At 43.9% G+C, this 21,567-nt stretch overlaps 1 protein-coding gene across 22 annotated transcripts in view; it reads left to right on the top strand.

Moving 5' to 3' along the window:
- LIMCH1 (LIM and calponin homology domains 1) overlaps nucleotides 1-21,567 on the top strand; it is a 339,019-nt gene that overhangs the window by 258,304 nt on the left and 59,148 nt on the right. For all 22 annotated transcript variants that reach the window (XR_012158684.2, XR_012158683.2, XM_073342172.2 and 19 more), the window contains 4 exons: nucleotides 3,859-3,985; nucleotides 14,368-14,525; nucleotides 14,774-15,182; nucleotides 20,343-20,561. Coding sequence is in view for 20 of the 22 variants with exons in the window: in XM_073342172.2 (XP_073198273.1) it covers nucleotides 3,859-3,985; nucleotides 14,368-14,525; nucleotides 14,774-15,182; nucleotides 20,343-20,561 (913 nt within the window). In the remaining 2 variants the exon portion in view is untranslated. The remainder of the gene's footprint in view (nucleotides 1-3,858; nucleotides 3,986-14,367; nucleotides 14,526-14,773; nucleotides 15,183-20,342; nucleotides 20,562-21,567) is intronic.

Here is a 21,567-nt window from a genome sequence, read left to right as displayed (position 1 = left end):
TCATCCCCACTGGAATGGTTTGGGGAAAATTCAGTGTGGGGATATTCCTAGAGTTTCTCTGTTCTATGGAGGAGTTGCTCTGAAAAAGCAGAAAAAAAAGACAGAAAAAGACAAGCCTCTATTGGCAGAAAAAGACAAGCCTGCTCTCATTTTCTTTCACTTCTCCTCCCCAGATTCTTGCCACACACTGAGATTCTCTTCCCCAGGTGCCCTTCCTTCTCTCTCCCGCTCACCAGACTTATGCTGCCCGTAACCTCATCCACAGTGGAGAAGAGGGGCCTGTTTCAGGGCAGGAGGAGGAAGTGTGAATATCTGTGCTTCTTCCTCCCCCTGCAGGCTTTGCTGGCTACAGCAGCCCAAGAGTTGACTGACACCAACTGAACAGATGGCGGGAGACACAGAGAATGGTTTGATCCTGTATTAAGTGGTGAAGAGCCGTATTGGCAGTACATCGTGTTTTAGGAGAAGGTGAAGAGCCATTTCATTTTAAGGGCCCAGGCATAAGAGCTGTCAGATTTTAGCTGTAGGGTGGAAGTTGGTAAGGGTATGTCTACACTTAAAATGCTACAGCAACACAGCTGCACCACTGTAATGCTTCAGTGTAGACACGACCTACACTGACAGGAGGGGTTCTCCCATTGGTATGGGTAATCCACCTCCCCAAGAGGCAGAAGCTAGTTGAAGAAAGAATTATTCCATCGAACTAGCACTGTCTACACTGGTGGTTAGGTCGGGATAGCTATGTCCTTTCAGGGGTGTGGATTTTTCACGCCCTGAGATAGGTAGCTGTACCATTGTAAATTCCAGTATAGACCAGACCTGCGACACGTCTCTTTCCTCCCTTCCCCCTCCGTCCTGTTTGCATCAATACTGCTGACCAACCCCATCTCCCCCGAAAAGAAGGCTGACACGTCCTGGTAGCATGACAGTTTAGTGTTGATTTTAGGTTTATGCTTCACCATGAACCTGACAGACCCATGTGAGGTGAGATGTGCTTGTTTACTTCAATTTGACACTCTGGCAGGCAGCTCACTTTATTTAAAAAAAAAAAAAAAAAGAGTCTTGACATTTCTATAAAACTATAATGCAGCCACATGATGAGTATCCTGTCTACACATTTCTAACAGATAATCATTTTCTTTCTCATAAAATGTAGTTATTCACCATATTCTCATTTAAATGGTGTACTATGAAGTTGTTGGGGTTTGTCTTACTAGAGATTTATGATGATCCTGAAATAGCTGGGTCAGTCCTTTATTTGTGTTTGTGGTATCTGGGCTTCTTTGAAGCAGATGAAAAAAAAATTGGTACCATTCTCAAGAACAACTCTAAATTAGGAGAATAACAGGCTTGAAAATAAGTGACGTCAATGCTAGGACACAGCCCACCAGAAAATATCTGTAGTCTAGGCAAGCTCTTGGCAGTGATATGTCCAGGTCTGTGGGAGAACACCAGATTCAATAGAGAGGTCAGTCTGCTATCACTGAATCCCAAACTTCCAGAAAGAACTTGGGTGACTATCTACAGAACTTCCTTAGAGGTGGAGAACTTATGACAGTATGTACTTGACTTTGTATGATCCAGTGCTCCCTCTTCTTTGCACCTTCTTTTCCCCCTATTCTCTTTCCAGCACACAGTTGCATGGCAGTCAGGAGTTAAGCTAGCTCCATCTAATAGAGGATTGAATGGAAGATGCCACCCATCTGCTTGAATGGGATGTTTGATTATTTTTTAAATTATAAATGAGGAGAAGAATACTGTGGAGAACTTCTTCTCTAATGGCCATTTTTAGTTGAAGAGAGAAAAAAGTTTTATCTTTGAACAGTAGTTCATAGTCCAGGTTTCTTTTCCTTGCTTTCAAGATCATTCTTCTCAGGCAGAGAAGACCATGCCAATCCGGGACCTGTTCCACGACATCAAGGGGGATAAATAGCTTTCCTTAAAGATATTGTATGTGATGCTGTCAGTCAGAGCAGACAGAGCACAGTACCTTGAGATGCAGCTCCTCCATACTTCTCCCTCTGAGAACCTGACTAATGCTGCGAGGGAAAGCTAGCTTCTCCATTGTGTCTCCCTGTGTAAAAGTATTTGCCCAATTGTCATATGTTACAGAACTTAATTCCCAAGCACTGTGTGACAGAGAAGCTGGCAGAATTAGATGCTGTTGGCAAGCGGGTAATTGAAATGACTAATCAGGCATTTGGGGGATTCTTTTTACTCCTCTGAATGAGAATTATTCTTTGTGTCTGCAGGACTTGGGAGGCTTATGAAACTCCTTTGAACCATTTGCCATAGATTGCTAATTTCTGTTATCTAAGGCCTTATTCCTAAGAGTTCACAAACTTCTTAAATTGCAGTAAATCATCAGAGGTGACAGGTATTTCCATGTTAAAATTTTAAAAATCCTCCACACTCCAAATTAATTTTTTGAAATGTCCCTTAGTGCATGGCATTTCTTTAGTTCATTAAATAAAACGAACAAACACACAAACCATATAGCCTTTTAGACTTTAGTATTTAACAGTGCCCCATTCTGGAGTAACACAACCCTGAAGTTACAATCAGTGGGGAATCACTAGGGTTTCTGCTCAGCTCTCTGTGCTTTTTTCAAAATTGTTAGTAAGCTTAATAATAACTTATGCTCAGTGTACATAACTAAGGGTTATAGAGTGTGTTCTGTGTCTATGGGTAACTTCCATTAGTGTGGATAGGAATTATGGGTGTGCCCTCTCTATGCATTAATGGAAGACTATAAAAACGTTTGTTTATTTTTCCTTGGAAAAAGGTTAATTTGCGTCTTGGTTCTTTGGATATAGATTTGAGCTAAACCTACACATACATAACAGTCTTCATTACTGAATTTGTAGACTGTTAAACTGTATACATAAATAAGTATGTGCACTGTTGCTTGCAGTTTTAACCATTTTATCTTCATTGTGCTTCTGCTGCTGATTGGCTCATTCTAGCTATAGAGGGGTTTTTGAATAATGCTGTGGAATTACCTCATGGAACTGCATGGCTTATTGTTTTAATGGCACAAATGAGGTAATGTTTTGCAAGTACCAGACACTTCAAAAAATAATATACTTAGTATCTTCATGTGAATATCTTTAAACAAAATTAATATACTGTAATATGTGATGTACTGTAATATGTAACTATGACCTTTTAACTCTCCAAAGATAAGAACAGAAATATAAAGAAATAGTTGTGGACTAGATCATGGCAGTTGTTGTACAGGTTTTGTGCCTTTCCTTTATTAGAACAGATGTATTAATAGTTCATTGCTAATAATATTGTGATTCTTCATGAAAAATAAACTATAACGTGACCATTCATACTTCATGCACTTCCCAGGGCAGATTCTCACAGTTTACTTACCATTGGCATTTAACCTGCAACGCAGCCTATAATACTGTACCTCTCAAACCTCTCTTGTTTTGTTATAAAATAAAATCCAATCTCTGCTACAGAGAGAGAAATCTGAGGTGTCTTCTCAAAAGTGATTCAGGAAGAGAGTTTCAGAAAGTTCGGCATTTTAAAGTGGCTCTGATTAGAGTATTTTTAAGACATTCTTAAATTTTTAACCCTATTAACGGGGGACAAGTGATAATGGAAAGAAAATGTTGCTGTCTAATATTAAAAACAAGGGATACTTGAGAAAGGTGGTGCTAATGTGCTTGCAGTTGTACATGGACCTAATGTGGATACCAATAAGTCCTTTTGATATACTCTGATTTTTGGAAGCTTCCACAGAGAGATGTATTTGATTTTGTTCTAGCACCTTCATGTGGGCTAGGTTTAAACCATTTTATCAGTGTAAACTAATGATCTGCTTATTGTTCATCCTTTGTTTAGGAGTCTGAGTATGTTTGACATGAGGTGTGAAGATGAAGCTGTGATGCAGCCTCACAGCAAGGCTCGCCATGAAAAACTACAGCATATTCACAACCAACTGAAAGAGGATGAGGACAGATGGCAAGACGTGAGTACAGCATAATGTCGCCTCCAACAACAGCATTTGTCAAGGCAGAGTATTCACTCCAGTAAGGTATAAAATGAACCTGTTAAATCCAGATTCGCTGTGTAATCTCTTCAACAAAACAATCTGGAGTGAGGTTTTCAGGATTAGGATTGCCACTAGGCATAAGAGCCTGCAGTTCATCTGGCATTGGATGACATGAGGCTCTGTCGAGTTGTTCTGTTTGAAAAAGCTGCTCTTGCTTCCTGGAAAGCTTTGGAAAATGCTGTGCCTGGGAACAATTCTGCTTATGCTCTTATCTGTTTTTCTGAAGTAAAAATTCTTGCTCAAATCCATAAATAACAAAAAAGCCAAACTAAACAATACAGAAGGAGCCCAGAATGGGCAGAGTCCTAATAAATCTGCGTAAATGAAGTGTTATGCTTATAACACTCAGACAGGATAATGGTGGATTAACATTTTTCAGTCCAATCCCAGCCAACAAAGTTACCTCCCAAGTTTGTTTTACTTAAAAGTAGAATGCTACTCCCCCCACCCCACCCCCAAAAAAACCCTCTCAAAACACCCCCTGTATGTGCTCTCGTGTATTGGTGCTGATTTCCACAAATCACTGTAAACTCAGACATTCAAGAAAGCATTGAAACAGTGTATAAGTAAATCAGCACCAAAGGGATTAATGCGGACTCACTTTAGGAGCACTGGTTCTAAATGATTAATTTTGAATATCCTGTTCTTAAGATTTTTTTCCATTCGAAAGCAATTGCTCCAGTAACTTCCTTATATATATAAAACACTATTTTTAAACATTTGAGAGGCTGCTTTTAGTAGAAGTTTTAATAAATACTAAAAACAGTTTGCTTATAAAACTAAGAATTGATTAGTGCAATAGATGCAGCATGGTAATAGCCTACTGATATCGGGGTGTGTGTGTGTAAGTCCATATCAACTGGGGACACCCAATAAAGATTTATTCCTTCTGACTTGTATTTTTTTGTTTGAGAAGTTCTGGGACTCTGACTGCTGAAATACAAAGCACCCTGAGCTACTCTATATGAATTTCCTGGACCGTCTCTTGATACTGCACACTAAGCTCTATTATTTGTTAAGAACTACTATAAATTCCCTTATTCAGTGTCCTTGGTACCGTAAGAACAGGGTGAGGACATTGTTTGTATTCATGGTTCATTATTGTTCTTGATGAATCCACTAGCTAGTATATGCCTATGCAGTAAGTTTGCTAGTGATTTGCAGTTTCATAGATTTCAGTTGCTTCCTTTCTATCTCTGCTGATTTTAAAATAAGAAAACTTAAAACAAATTATATCCATTTGCAAAAAGAGAAGGCAAGTTTATGTTAAAAAGTTTATGTTGTGAAATTTGCTAATGGAAAAACTAATTTCTAAACAGGCAGTACTGGGAGTACATAAATAAGTAAAGGTTTTACTGCTTCAACAGGAATAATTAGTAACAGGAAATCAAGAGAGTACCACATTTGAAGAAAGGGATTATGGACTGAAATATATGTGGATCATATGAAGAACTGTTTTGATGAGCGTTCCCCTGAGTGTAACATCAGTATCTTGCTGATTTAAGATAAATTAAAAGTAACAGTGTGTATTCTTTTTAATAAAGTAAATTATGCTTATGGTACCTTCTGATAGTTTACTGATAAATTCAATTAAAATATTTTTGTCTTCGAGTGCTTGCTCATGTCCACTCCATTATTGGTGTGTGTGCTACATGCACTGGTTTCGCCGGAAGTTTTCCCCTCAGTGGTATCTGTAGGGGACTGGTTCTGGCATCCCCTGGAGTGGCGTGCGTATGTGCCGGTATAAGGGGCACTGCTGGCCCCTTCCCTCCCTCAGTTCCTTCTTACCACCAGTTACAGTGCTGAAATGTCTCCTTGCTTTGCAAGCTTTCCTGTCTCTGTGTCTAGTAGTGAATTTGTTGTATATAGTTGTTTAAAGTTGTGTAGTTAATAGTTCCCTTAGCGTAAAGTTAGAAATAGTTAGTCCCGTATGGACTCAGCCTAGGAACGGGGCATGTCGCAGTCCCTGGGCTTCAAACCTTGTAAACCTTGTTACCTTCAAACCTTATTACAAAAAACCCATGCCAGTCAGTGATTCCCATAGAAAGCTGCCTGAAGTGTTTGGGGAAACCATGTGAGCTACAAGTGTTGCATTTGCAAGAGCTTCAAGCCACAGACCAAAAAGGAGTGGGACCTTCGTCTCCAAGTGCTCCTTATGGAGTCGGCCCTCGCACCGGCCAGTGGACTTTGCTAGAAACACTGCAGCCTCAGTGCGAAATGCACCGCCAGCACCAACCTCTAACCGGTGCCGATCCCCATCTCCGGTACCCGCTAAAAAGCAAAGAAAGGGCAGGAGGGGGCGTTCTACATCCCATAAAGGGAAGGAAAGAAAGGGCTGGAGGAGAGCAAAAACCACAAGGGGCAGCTCTTCCCCTCCAGACAGTGGCCAGGCTGTGACTCCCACTGAACTGTCGAGCCCAGTTCAAGACCCGCCTGCCATCCCAAGAAGTGGCAGAGGCACTCGGTACCTGGCAGTGCTGTCCACGCTGGAGGCCTTTCAGGCTACTAAGGATATACTGTCCCTTCTGGTGCTGCCCATGCTGGCTGCTGAGGTGCCCCATTCGAGGGGTATACCTGCCTTGGGACCCTTCTAGCCGTCTCCATCAGTGCGGCACTGCTCCTCGCTTCTGGGTGTGCCCCGTCAGCACTCACCTGAGCAGCACCACCATCCCCCAGGCACAGGTCAGCTTACCTGCCAGAGTTCCTGGCGTGGGTCCCCAGACTCTAGGCAGCGTTCCTCGGGCTCTAGGTGTCAATTGCCTGCTGTCTGGTGCAGATCCGCAGAGGCGCGGCACCAGTCCCCAGAGGCCCGGTGCCGAGAGCATCCAAGCCACTCTTCCAGCGCACGGCACCGTTCCGGAGGGTTGAGATGTCAGTCCCTGGAGCCCTTTCTCTGGATCACCGGTATGGTTCACTGCAGGCATTTTGACAGTCTCTGATACCTTGGTCTTCTCACTCCAATTTCCACTCCCAATCTATGGAGCAGCACCACTCACTAAGCATGAGGCATCGATTGCCGGGGTACCATTGCCGATCTGCCGAATGCCGCCGTCGGTCACCAGGATCGTGGCACTGAGATCCATCGCCCCCGTACAGGTCCTCAATGGAGGTCCGCAGCCAGAGCCGATGGGATCGGGGTAGACAGGCAGCCTTGGTACTGTCCTGTTCCCCCAGACAAGTCTCTCCCTCCTCAGCCAGAGAGGAGGAGACCCTGCCTGCAGCCCAAGGCCACCCACCAGGGGCATCGACATTCCCCTCTGGGCCGCCAGTGGCCAACCCCTTGGCAACTGTGGAACCACTGGGGGTTTCCCCACCCATTGCAGGAGCATAGGTCGGTCTCGGGGGCATCTGAAAGACAGTCAGTGACAGTCTCCTGCCTGCCCCCTGACTCATATGCGGAGTCGGAGCAGGCTCCCCAAGGCCAGTCAGCGTTGGCCGAGGCTCCCCTAGCAGAAGGAATGGAGTTGGCAGACCCATCTGTACCTGTCCCCTCATCATCTTCACCCAATGAGGCGATAGCAGGGCCCTCTCACTCAGTTCCTCAGGATGATGTAAGGGCCCACCAGGAGCTTTTGAAGAGGGTCGCCTCAAATCTGGGGCTGGAAGCCGAGGAACTGGTGGAGCCCTTGGACTCCCTGTTCGACGTGCTAAGTGCAGCAGCCCCCTCCCAGTGTGGCATTGCTGGTGCACACGGGAGTGGTGAAAATCACTAAGGCCCTGTGGCAGACACCCTCCTCCCTGCCCCCCCATCTCCAAGTGGGCAGAAAGAAAATGCTACTTCTCCACTAAGGGGTATGAGTATCTTTATACCCACCCAGTCCCGAGCTCACTGGTTGTGTCAGCAGCCAATGTGCACGATAGACAGGGCCAACCGGGATCAACACGAACAAGGAGGCAAAGAGGCTTGATCTCTTTGGTAGAAAAGTTTATTCTATGTCTAACCTCCAGCTGAGAGTGACAAACCATCAGGCCTTGCTTGGCCATTATGATTTTAATATTTGGCAGTCGATGGCCAAGTTTATGGACTTGCTGCCAGAGGAGCTCAGGAAGGAATTCCTGGCTATCCCTGATGAGGGCAAAGCTGTTGCCAGGGCAGCCCTCCAAGCAGCCTCAGTTATGGCAGACTCTGAGGCCAGGACCATGGCTTTGGCCATTTTTTATGGGGCGGGTGTCCTGGTTGCAGTCCTTGTGCCTATCAATGGAGGTTCAACAATCCATCCAGGACCTCCCATTCAATGGTCTGACACTGTTTTCAGTACAAACAGGCAGTAAATTACATGGTCTGAAAGACTCTAGGGCTATCTTGCGCTCCCTGGGGCTGTACATGCTGGGGCTGGCAAGGAAGCAGTTTAAGCCGCAACAGTCCCACAGGTTTGGGAGCCAACCTCGGTCAGAACCCTTCCGCAAGAAGGGCAAGGGGGATAAGCGCTGGCAGTGCCATCAGCCAGCCCCTCAGCTTACTCAACCTCCACCCGTAACCAACAGGGTAACAAACAGGCATTTTGAGGGTGCGCTCGAGGGCGACCTTCCAGCTTGTGTCCTGGATCCTGCTCCCCTGTTATTTTCCAACCATTTGTCCCCCTTCTTCTCTGCCTGAGCCTCCATAACATCAGACCAGTGGGTCCTCAGCACAGTAGCAGGGGGATATACCCTCCAGTTTATTTCTGTCCCCTCCATCCTTCTCCTTGTCCCTCTTCAGGGACCCTTCTCAGAAGCATCTGCTCGCTCAGAAGGTGCAGGGCCCTCTGTGGGTGGGAGACGTGGAGGAAGTCCCTCTGCACTTGAGGGGGAAAGGGTTTTACTCCCATTATTTTTTTTTATCCCAAAAGCCAAGGGTAGTGGTGGTGGGGGGGGTCTACACCCCATCCTCGACCTGCGGAGCCTCAACAAGTATCTCAAGAAGTTGAACTTCTGCGTGGTCTCCACATGGTCTCTTTGCCCTCCATCATTCCTTCCCAGGATCCGGGAGACTGGTCCGCTGCCCTCGATCTGAAAGATGCTTACTTTCACATATCGATGTTTCATGGACACAGACAGTTCCTATGTTTCGTAGTTGAGACCGCCCACTAGCAATTCACACTGCTCCCTTTTGGCTTAGCAACAGTGCCAAGGGTGTTTACAAAATGCATGTTGGTGGTGGCAGCCTACCTCAGACATCGAGGTATCCAGATTTACCCATAACTCAATGACTGACTCACCAAGGGCCGATCCAGGTCCAGCACAGCGTTGAGATGTTGCAAGCCACTTGTCAAACTCTGGGCCTGTCAATAAATGAACAAAAATCAACATTAATCCCGGTCCAACAGATAGAGTTTATTGGAGCAGTTCTCGAATCTACCCAAGCCAGAGCATTCCTGCCAGAGGCCAGGCTCAGGGCAATGTCAGATCTGATTGCCAGCGTCATTGCCCATCTGCTCACCATTGCCCGGGTCTGTCTCAAGCTATTGGGGCACATGGCAGCATGCACATACGTTGTTCGACATGCGAGATTCAGGCTGCCTCCTCTCCATGTGTGGCTGGCAACAGTCTACTCCCTGGCCAGACATTACCTAGACAAGGTCATCATGATCCCCCCATGGGTACTTACCTCTCTGAAATTGTGGTCTGACCTGATTCTGTTGTTGGAAGGTGTGCTATTTGCAAGCCCACAACCCATGGTCTCCCTGATTTCAGATGCGTCCAATCTCGGTTGGGGAGCGCATCTTGGTACACTGTGAACTCAAGGGTTATGGCTTCGAAAGGAGCTTGCATCGCATATAAACATCAGGGAGCTCAGAGCCATCTGTGTGGCTTGCAGTGTCTTCCTTTCCCAACTATCTGGTCGGGTGGTGCAAGTGTTGACGGACAACATGGCCTCCATGTTCTACGTCAACAGGTAGGGGGGCGCTTGATCGTCGGCTCTGCACGAGGAGGTCCTCTGTCTGTGGGACTTCTGCATCCAGCATGCAATGCAACTGGAAGTCTCGCACCTCCCCGTCGTCTGGAACGTGCTGGCGGATCACCTCAGGAGGTCATCCTTCTCGCACCACAACTGGTCCCTGCACTCGGAGGTTGTCAGAATGCTCTTCCAGAAGTGGGTGGACCTATTTGCCATCAGACAGAATAGAAAGTCTCATCAGTTTTGTTCTTTTCAAGGCCCTGGCAGAGGCTCACCATCCGATGCCTTTCTCCTGTCTTGGTCAGGGGACCTGACGTACGCCTTCCCACCAATTCTGCTCATCAGCAAAGTCCTCTCAAAAATCAAGAGGGGCAAGACACAGGTCATTATGATTGCTCCAGGATGGCTTCACCAGCATTGATTCGGCATGCTCATGGAACTGGCTGTTGCAGCCCCATGGCCACTTCCCAGCCACCCAGACCTATTCTCACAGGATCACGGTCGACTCCTGCACCCAAACCTTGTCTCTCTCCACCTCACAGCTTGGATGCTGCATGGCTGAATCCAGAGGAACAAGCCTGTTCTAGTCAAGTACAGCAGGTTCTCTTGGAGAGCAGAAATCCCTCCACCAGAGCAACTTACCTGGCAAAGTGGAAGCATTTCTCCTGCTGGGTGTCAGAGCGGAATATCTCCCTGACCCAGTCATCTCTGCAATCCATCCTGGATTACCTGCTTAACTTAAAGCACCAAGGTCTCACCTTCTCTTCGATCAAGTTGCACCTGGCTGCCATATTGGCCTTCCATCCTCACATCCACAGTAGATCAGTGTTCTCGCATGAGATGTCGATCAGATTCCTGCAAGGCCTTGAAAGACTCTTTTCCCCCAGTCCGGGACCCAGTTCCCCAGTGGAACCTCAACCTGGTCCTCTCCAGGCTCACAGGTCCTCCCTTTGAGACTATGGCTTCTTGTTTCCTTTCCCACTTGCCGTGGAAGGTTGCATTCCTTGTAGCTATTAGCCCAGTGAGATGCGTCTCCGAAGTTAAAGCCCATACACAGTATTTTACAAGGTCCAGTTGCGGCCCCATATGGCCTTCCTGACAAAGGTGGTGTCACACTTCCGTGTCAGCCAGGATATCTTCCTCCTGGTGTTCTGTCCAAAGCCTCACATGATCAATGAGGAGAGGCAGCTGCACACTCGGATGTCAGGCATGCCCTGGCGTTCTACTTGGAACGCATCAAGCCCTTTCGCAGATTGACCCAGCTCTTTATCGCGATCGCTGACAGGATGAAGGGCCTTCTGGTGTCCTCTTAGAGGATTTCGAATTGGATCACCACCTGCATCCGTATTTGTTACCAGTTGGCGCAGGCTGTGCCTCCACTGATGATGACGGCTCACTCGACTTCAGCTGCCTTCCTGGTGCACATCCCTGTCCAGGACATCTGCAGGGCTGCAACCTGGTCTTCAGTACACACGTTCACCACACATTACGCCATCACCCAGCAAGTCAGAGATGATGCTGGATTTGGCAGAGCTGTGTTCCAATCGACATATCCATGAACTTCTATTGGCCTCTGGTGGCACTGCTTGGGAGTCGCCTACAATGGAATGGACATGAGCAAACACTCAAAGAAAAGACAGTTACCTTTCGTAACTGGTGTTCTTTGAGATGTGTTGCTCAAGTCCATTCCATGACCTACCCTCCTTCCCCTCTGTCAGAGATCCGGCAAGAGGGAACTGAGGGAGTGGGGAGCTGGCAGCGCCCTTTATACCGGCACATATGCATGCCACTCCAGAGGGTGCCAGAGCCAATTCCCTATGGATACCACTGAGGGAAAAACTTCTGGCACTGGCGAGCACACACACCACAATGGAATGGACGTGAGCAAAGCAACACATCTCGAAGAACAATAGTTACGAAAGGTAACCATCTTTTCTGGACTAACGTGCCATTTAGAAAACTGTGTAGTTCATTAAATAATGTTTGAAACAAGTATCTGTGTAGTAATGCTGTTTTTCTTTTAAACTGTAACTTGTTAAAGATACTTGAAATATGTTCTGTACACTAATTTAGTAATGGTGTTAAACTAGTTGTCAGAGTGACCAATATGTCCTTCCTATTGTTTATATATGAATATCAAGCTGTTTTCTTAAAATAAAATTTGGCTGTATAACATTTGGCCGCAAAATGATTTTACAGCTTTGGAACATTGCCTTACGGATTTTACATTGTTGATAACATTCTAGTACCTAATCTAGGGACAGATCTTCTTCCATAGTCCTCTGTGGCCACAAAAGGCTCTGAATTCATGAACCAAAGAGGATGCAAGGAACATATGACACGGGTTGTGTTCTGTGAGGTTTTCGTCACCCCAGCGCATGACTACTTTGTTCACAGTTAGTGAATCTTCAGAGTTGTGCATCTACTAACCAACTAATAGGTGGAAAAGTTGCAAAGCAACAAGGGAAGTTACTACCCTGAGGCTGCAACAGGGGGTAGAAGAACAGGCCCACTGACCTCCCGTGATGCAGAAGGAGGATTTCATCCTCTTGAATTACTGTGATTTCCACCCTCCAACACTCACTCTATACCAAATCTGTTTATTCTTCATGCTGCAGTGACCAGGGTTTTCCCCATAGTCATTAGGATGAAGACTAAAGATGAATATGCTGATCTTTGGATAACTGGTCTTCTCAATGCTTTCAAAAAAAGAAAAGGAGTACTTGTGGCACCTTAGAGACTAACCAATTTATTTGAGCATGAGCTTTCGTGAGCTACAGCTCACTTCATCGGATGCATACCGTGGAAACTGCAACAGACTTTATATACACACAGAGAATATGAAACAATACCTCCTCCCACCCCACTGTCCTGCTGGTAATAGCTTATCTAAAGTGATCATCAGGTTGGGCCATTTCTAGCACAAATCCAGGTTTTCTCACCCTCCACCCCCCCCACACAAATTCACTCTCCTGTTGGTGATAGCCCATCCAAAGTGACAACTCTTTACACAATGTGCATGATAATCAAGTTGGGCCATTTCCTGCACAAATCCAGGTTCTCTCACCCCCCTCCCAAAAACCACACACACAAACTCACTCTCCTGCTGGTAATAGCTCATCCAAACTGACCACTCTCCAAGTTTAAATCCAAGTTAAACCAGAACATCTGGGGGGGGGGGTAGGAAAAAACAAGGGGAAATAGGCTACCTATTACCTATAGGAAATAGCCTATTTCCCCTTGTTTTTTCCTACCCCCCCCCCCAGATGTTCTGGTTTAACTTGGATTTAAACTTGGAGAGTGGTCAGTTTGGATGAGCTATTACCAGCTATTACACACAAACTCACTCTCCTGCTGGTAATAGCTCATCCAAACTGACCACTCTCCAAGTTTAAATCCAAGTTAAACCAGAACATCTGGGGGGGGGGAGGTAGGAAAAAACAAGGGGAAATAGGCTACCTATTACCTATAGGAAATAGCCTATTTCCCCTTGTTTTTTCCTATCTTCCCCCCCCCCCCCAGATGTTCTGGTTTAACTTGGATTTAAACTTGGAGAGTGGTCAGTTTGGATGAGCTATTACCAGCAGGAGAGTGAGTTTGTGTGTGAGGTTTTTGGGAGGGAGGTGAGGGGGTGAGAGAACCTGGATTTGTGCAGGAAATGGCCCAACTTGATTATCATGCACATTGTGTAAAGAGTTGTCACTTTGGATGGGCTATCACCAGCAGGAGAGTGAATTTGTGTGGCGGGGTGGAGGGTGAGAAAACCTGGATTTGTACTGGAAATGGCCCAACCTGATGATCACTTTAGATAAGCTATTACCAGCAGGACAGTGGGGTGGGAGGAGGTATTGTTTCATATTCTCTGTGTATATATAAAGTCTGCTGCAGTTTCCACGGTATGCATCCGATGAAGTGAGCTGTAGCTCACGAAAGCTCATGCTCAAATAAATTGGTTAGTCTCTAAGGTGCCACAAGTACTCCTTTTCTTTTTGCGAATACAGACTAACACGGCTGTTACTCTGAAACCTGTCAATGCTTTCAGTTAATACAGTCCTGCAGCACCAGAAAGTCACAACAGGCCCATCACAAATTAAAATTAGTGACATGACCAATAGGGAAAAAATGAACCGGCAAAGATGTGGAAACTACAGTGAAACCCACTGACAGAAATAGTCAACCATTTTTTCCCCAATTTTTAAAAAATAATTTCTTTTATCACTTTTTTAAAATTAAGGATTGTTACACTGTTGGCCATTTCGGTACGTGAAATCAGTCTACAGCTGCAGTCATTCAGTTGTTGAGTAGTCAACTGCCGATTGAGGTGTTCAGCTGTGAGGCTTTTACTTAACCAAAAGCAGATCATTTCTGTGACAAGTGTTATAAAGCTCAGAATATGCATGTGTCTTCCCTTCTGGTATAGGATCTGGCACGATGGAAAAGTCGCAGAAGAAGCGCTTCACAGGACCTAATTAAAAAAGAAGCAGAGAGAAAAAAGATGGAAAGATTATTGAGTGGCAGTGATGGAACAAGTGAGCGAAGGAAAAGCATCAAGACTTACAGAGAAATTGTGGAGGAGAAGTAGGTTGTTCTACGGAAGTGCAATTGCATATTTAAGAATACTGTGTGCTTCAAGTATTTTGTGTAGCTGTTGCTCTGCTTGTAGTGGGGACATCATGCCTGAGGAAAGAAATGAGCTACTCTTACAGTTACACATAATCACTGTAGTGTGGATTGTAGAGGAGAATTTGGCCCAAATTTCACCTCAGGCTTGGTGCACATGGGTAATTCTCTCTGTATTAATCTTTCTTGTGTTGCCTCCCACACAGAGAGAGAAGAGAAAAGGAGCTGCATGAGGCCTACAAGAATGCCAGGTCACGTGAGGAGGCAGAGAGCATACTCCAACAATACATTGAAAGGTTCACCATTAGCGAAGCTGTCCTTGAACGCTTGGAGATGCCAAAAATTCTGGAAAGAAGCCATTCGGTGGAGCCAAATTCATCATCACCACTGAAGGACCCAAATCCTATGAGATACTTACGGCAACAATCACTGCCTCCTCCAAAATACACTGCCACGATCGAAGCAACCATTGTTCCCATCAGTGAATCGGAAGCCAGTGTTTCAACAGGCCAAACATCTCCAAGCAAAACTGTTGTCTCCAAGGCTGTGCCTATGCTGACACCCAAGCCTTATGCACAACCCAAAAACACACAACAGGTCTTGAAAACATTTAAGGTAAGATGCCTTGCACTGGTCAAAATCAATTAAATGTCAAAGGAACAACAACATACGTCACGTGAATTCATAAATGTGAAAGGCAATTTAGGATTAAGGCATATGGGAAGCAACATAGCCATACATTACAAAATTCATCATTTTGTTTTTTTTGTGGTGAGAGAAAAACGAATGCGGGGGTGTTGTCAGCTTTGCCTATTATTAAGGTTGCCTCACACTTGCATTATAAGACCCTGTATTCAGTTGCTTATAACTTTGTGAATCTTTAATCACTGAGACTGAAATTTTCCATGCCAGTTGTGTGCCTCAGGCTGAATTTTTTACCTCACTCTATTCAAACCCTGCTCTGAAGACAAACATATTAATTTTCTTATAAGCTTTTTTATGGCTTTTCTGTGGTGCTGTACTGTCTGTGTGCTTCATGAATATTAATGGATTTATTTTCACAACACCTTGTTGAGAAGGGGTATTATTATCCCCATTTTACAGATGGGGAACTGAGGCACAGAGAAATTTAAGGTAAAATATTCATTAATTCTGAGTGCCCAAGGTGAGATGCTGAGGACCTGATTTTTCAGAGTTCTTCAAATTATAGAGCACTTTAAACATTCAAAACACAGCTCCCATTGACTTCAGTTGCAACTGTGTGGGGGCAGCACTTCTGCAAATCAGACTCGAGGGTTTCAAGTCAGACACCCAGAAAATGAGGAACACACAATGAGTGACCACTTGTGAAATGTCTGGTTTAAGTGACTTGCCCAGCATTACAGAGAAACTCTGTGGCAGTAGCAAGGACAGAATCCTGTTCTCCAGGGCAGCATTTACCTGAGTGAACCATAATGATTTATAATGGCTGATGATTAGAATATAAAGCATTCTCCTACATAAGTTTTAAATTAACAAATGGAAAAAGAAAGAGACCTTAAAATACCATTGAATGAGATCATCAATGCACAATTAAGGTTTTCTCCCCTAAACCGTGATCCACCCTCCTACTCTAATCCTAAATTAATTCCCTATAAATAAACAAAAATAAAAATAGTTCCTATCCCCCTTAATACACATGAGGTGTAATATGCTATCCAAGCAACCCCTTACCCTAAATTAGCATATTTCTTCCTTTCCTCTTCTTGCATGATGTCAGCTACCCTGGTGCTTGTCTTGTTGTACTCAGAATCCATTGTAATTTCCTTGGAACAGAGATTGTGTCTTTACTTCATGTATAAAGCAAAATACATTTCTATTATGCTAGATTAATATTTTATATCTTGAAATATATTTTTCTGGTGTTCACTGCCAGAGGGTTCATGTTGATTTGCTGAAATATAAAACTAGTAACTCAATTTTTCCTCAGTTGACTTGATCAGCCTCTTGAAGTTTGAATTTTACAGCTGTTATTGCATGACCCATGGATCTTTCTCTGGCTTCTGATCCTGACTATTTTAAAAAATTCATAGAATGAAAATAAAGGGAAGAAGCAGGTATATATGGACAAACTAAAGAGAACATGCGTAGTCTCCTCAGAGCTTAGCTGCTTACTTTATGCGGGACAGTGTGATCTATTTCAGTAAGAATTATCCAAAAAAGAATTGTTATACAATTGCTTTACCCTGTTTAAATTAAAACACTGATATATTTATGATGCTTTGCCATGATGACAGTGTGTTGACTAGCTCCAGATCAGGAGGAGAGGAATATGTTTGTTTAACTCTGCAACCAGGGCATCTGTTCTGATCATTCAAACATTTGCTTTCCCTCCCTGTGTAAATAGAGAAATGTTTTAGTCTAAACAGAGACATGAAAATGGATGGCTTAACTAGCCAGTATTTTTTCTGGCTTTTTTATTTTTAAAAGCTTTCATGACCTGTCTAGTAGATAATACAACAAAATCCCAGAGCACTTGTGGGTTCAAGACCTGCCAACATTTGTATTCAGAATTAAACTGTAATATTGACTTGGGCAGACGATGGAAGTGGTAGGAGAGGTTGTCTTTTTTTATTGCATCATGATAACATTTGACATATACACTAAAATCTGCTTTTCACCATTTAAGGTCATTTTTTGTAAGGTGCTAAGCACCTTCAACTCTCATTACTTTCCCTGGGAGTTGAGGGCACTGAGCATCTCACAAAAAATACCCACTCCCTGGCAGCGTTGGACCTTTAATGAATTTCCCTCACATACAGAGCAGAGCCTTGACTGATCACACAAACAGGAAAGGTCAGCAGAAAGTGCAGTTTGCTCTTGGTCCACAGTTGGTTGTGTATTCCAAATTGAGTTGCTATCCAGGAGGGTTCTACCCAGACTGTTGACTCAAAAAAGTAAACCAAGGGTAGCTGAATGGAGAAAGATTGAGAGGTGAGGGGAAACTGTATGCCACTTTAAATGTTTCAGTGTATTGAAAAGACCTGTTCCCTGTCCTTCATGTTCTTTGCATCAATTTTGAATAGTACTCTAAAGCATAATGTTCCAAGGAATGGCTTGCATCTGAATTTGTACTTAAATTTTTATGTATATAGTACTTGTAGATTAGCCATCTCAAAACATTTCACATGGCCCATTTACCCATCTCTTATGTGGCATTGATCTGTGTAATCTCTTTGCCAGCAGTAATAGCCTTTGTTGCCCAGAAGTCTAATTTTTCCTCAAACGCCTTTTCACTTTCTTCCCAGGATGCTCCTTATTCATGGATGGAGCTCCCTTTAAAAAAATCTGCAAAACCACTACATTATCCTCCTTCAAATCTCTCCTTAAAACTCAATTTGCCTTCATGCCTGCAAAACACTCAACTATAGCTAAGCAGCTGATGTGCTGTGACTGCTCCTTAATACGCTGATCATAACATCAACTCACTGTTACCTTGCACTTTCCCTGTCTACTGTATCCATCTGTTGTCTCATCATACTTAGCTTGTAAGTTCTGTAGGGCAGAGACCTTCACTATATGTACAGTGACTTACACAGTGGGGCCCTGATCCTGACTGGACCCTTTAGGGTACTACCCTAATTCAAAATCTAATAGTGATATTAATAAATGTGAACTTTTGTTTTTAAAAAGTCATGAACTAAAGGAAAGTCAGTGACATGATCAAGCTAAAGAAGATGCAGTTAAAACTAGCTTGATCCCGAATTCATTACTCCTCAGTGTAGGGTTATGAATGCTGGGAAAAGGGACCAAGATAGCTTGAACTGTGACTTCTTTGCCTTGAGAATGGAAATAGCTAACTCTCTTTTCTGATGTGTATTTTTAATAGCTATTGTCTGTTTGACATCTAGTGAGGAAAGCCTAGTGACATATCTCCTTTCTTCTCTGGAGAGCAGAGGGGAAGCCCTCTCTGGTCCTCCCTCCCCCCCCTCCCCCCGCCTATTGGGACTTTGTTTCCAAACCCTTGTTTGATGGGGGGTGGGGAGGGGCTGACTTCAGGCTTGCTCCCTTATGAGTAGTAGGGCAAAGGAATACTCAGCTGAGTTCTGCTGCTTTTGACCTTTTAAACATAAAGCTACTGTGCTCCAGAGTGCACAGTCCACCTAATATTAAGATGAGACTGGCTGATTCCATAGCAGTTCACTGGTATAGTTTGTAGATGCTTGAGCATTCTTGCCTCTCTGTGATGCTCTGCATAATAAAGGATTCAATATAGGTATCCTTTAAAGTTGGTGCACTATCTTGAAAATGTACTGTGAAGACATATTTCCAAGTCATCCTCTTCGTTTAGAACTCTGCCTAAAATTTGCAGTTTACTGTGGATTTTTAATTATTTCATCACTTATGAATTATGATCGACTGAGGTCTTGAGGGTCACACCTCATTAGTTTCTCTCTCTATCTCTCTCTCTTCTTTTGCTTTTATTGAAGCTTCCCCATCCCTAATATTCCCTGATTTTTCCTACTGACTAAGCGACCACGCTGATTTTGTCCTCTTTAAAAAAACAACACTTTTTAGGTTAATGACCACAGAAGTGTATTTACAACTTATGGGGGAGAAAAAATTTATCTTCTCCTCCTGGATTTCCTAGTGATCCTATCTCCTGAGTGTCTGTATTTTTACTGTAAACTCTTCAGGACAGGGACTGTCTTTCATTGTGTGCTAAACCATTGTTAGTATTGTATAGATTCTTTATTATTTTATTAATGAAAAATACATGCCACCTTGATCTTAGAATCATAGAATATCAGGGTTGGAAGGGACCTCAGGAGGTCATCTAGTCCAACCCCCTGCTCAAAGCAGGACCAATCCCCAACTAAATCATCCCAGCCAGGGCTTTGTCAAGCCTGACCTTAAAAACTTCTAAGGAAGGAGATTCCACCACCTCCCTAGATAATGAATTCCAGTGCTTTATCACCCTCCTAATGAAAAAGTTTTTTCTAATATCCAACCTAAACCTCCCCCACTGCAACTTGAGACCATTACTCCTCGTTCTGTCATCTTCTGCACTGAGAACAGTCTAGATCCATCCTCTTTGGAACCCCCTTTCAGGAAGTTGAAAGCAGCTATCAAATCCCCCCTCATTCTTTTCTTCTGCAGACTAAACAATCCCAGTTCCCTCAGCCTCTCCTTATAAGTCATGTATTCCAGTCCCCTAATCATTTTTGTTGCCCTCTGCTGGACGCTTTCCAATTTTTCCACATCCTTCTTGTAGTATGGGGCCCAAAACTGGAGACACTACTCCAGATGAGGCCTCACCAATGTTGAATAGAGGGGAATGATCACGTCCCTCGATCTGCTGGCAATGCCCCTACGTATACAGCTCAAAATGCCGTTACTCTTCTTGGCAACAAGGGCACACTGTTGTTATATCCAGCTTCTCGTCCACTGTAACCCCTAGGTCCTTTTCTGCAGTACTGCTGTCTAGCCATTTGGTTCCTTGTCTGTAGCGGTGCATGGGATTCTTCCATCCTAAGTGCAGGACTCCCCACTTGTCCCTTGTTGAACCTCATCAGATTTCTTTTGGCCCATTCCTCTAATTTGTTTAGGTCCCTCTGTATCCTATCTCTACCCTCCAGCATATCTACCACTCCTCCCAGTTTAGTGTCATCTGCAAACTTGCTGAGGGTGCAATCCACACCATCCGCCAGATCATTAATGAAGATATTGAACAATATTGAAGATATTGATATCTTCTGTGTTATTTCCTCAGAGTATTTATTTATTGTTCTGCAGGTAGATGGAAAAGTCTGTATGAATGGCGAAACCTTCAATGGACTTGAAGAGAAGGATAAAGAATGTACAACAGTGATATTTGCTCCTTCACTAAGAAGATCTCCAAAGTTTGAAGGGGTCACAGAGGATGGATCTCTGGTGGAACTGAAACAGGACACCACTAGCATTGAGCTCAGTTTAAAGAGGCCTGCCACTCACACTGTGCACAGAGAGCTGACAGTAAGAATAAAACAAACTCATCAGCTGTGTCTTCTTTGCATATTTTCTTTTGCATAATGGATTTAACCACTAGCTAATGGAAAGCCAAGGGGCTAAATTTGTTTTAATTCCAGGATCTGCCCAGGTCAGAAGCATTTATACTTCTTAAAATTTAGTGTTTCTGCTTTAGGAAGGTAAAGGAACTTTGCAGTTGGCTTTTGGTTTTGTAGACCATGCAACTGATAAGCGTGCTTTAAATCTGCTGGCATGTTTCATTATGTCCCATTAAGAGTGTGACTGTCTGTCCCAGCTATTGTGCAAATTTATTCAGCTCTTCTACTGATGTTAGCTGATTAGATCAGCAACATAATTAGAGTGTGTGAGCCACTATAATTAGTTGCAGTTCTCCAGATTCAAACAAGAGGATGTTAATGTTTGGTAATTTTTGCATTCAGATCGTCTCTATTCCTTTATCAAAAAGGGGATAAATTATTGAAATACATTGGGTCAGTTTGCTTCCCAACCACCTAAACAAAGAGACCAATTGTAACTTTTCATCTCTCTTGCTATTTTGAGGGACAGGGCAGAAAACAATGGGAGCATATCACAGCAGGTCTCTAGGTGCTGCACAATGTAAAAATAAATAAATAAAGCAAGGACTATCCTACATGAAAAGCACCAAAAATGAGTGTAAACAAATTGGGGGTTGGGAGAATCTGACCTTTCTCACTATGTACCAAAGATACAAAATCAAGAACACCACAAAAATAACAAAAGGTAGGAATGGTGCTGTGCTACTTTTTCCTAAACTTCGTGGTATTGGCCAGACCCGCTATGCTGGGGATGGGGTTTTGATTCATCCCAGCTTCCTGGGATAGGAAAGCCTGCTTCATCCCTGGCTTGCATTCTTGGCAATGGACCCTCTTCTCTTAGTGCTGGTTCTGAACCCAACCATGAGGTCAGGAACAAGTGTGGGAAACCAGATTATGTCAGGAGAATAGACCTGGGATTGTCAGAAGGAGCTGGT

Source organism: Lepidochelys kempii, chromosome 4, assembly GCF_965140285.1.
Source record: "Lepidochelys kempii isolate rLepKem1 chromosome 4, rLepKem1.hap1, whole genome shotgun sequence".
NCBI lineage: Eukaryota > Metazoa > Chordata > Testudines > Cheloniidae > Lepidochelys > Lepidochelys kempii.
The sequence above is the reverse complement of the archived record's forward strand: the minus strand, read 5'-3'. Positions and strand labels throughout refer to the sequence as shown.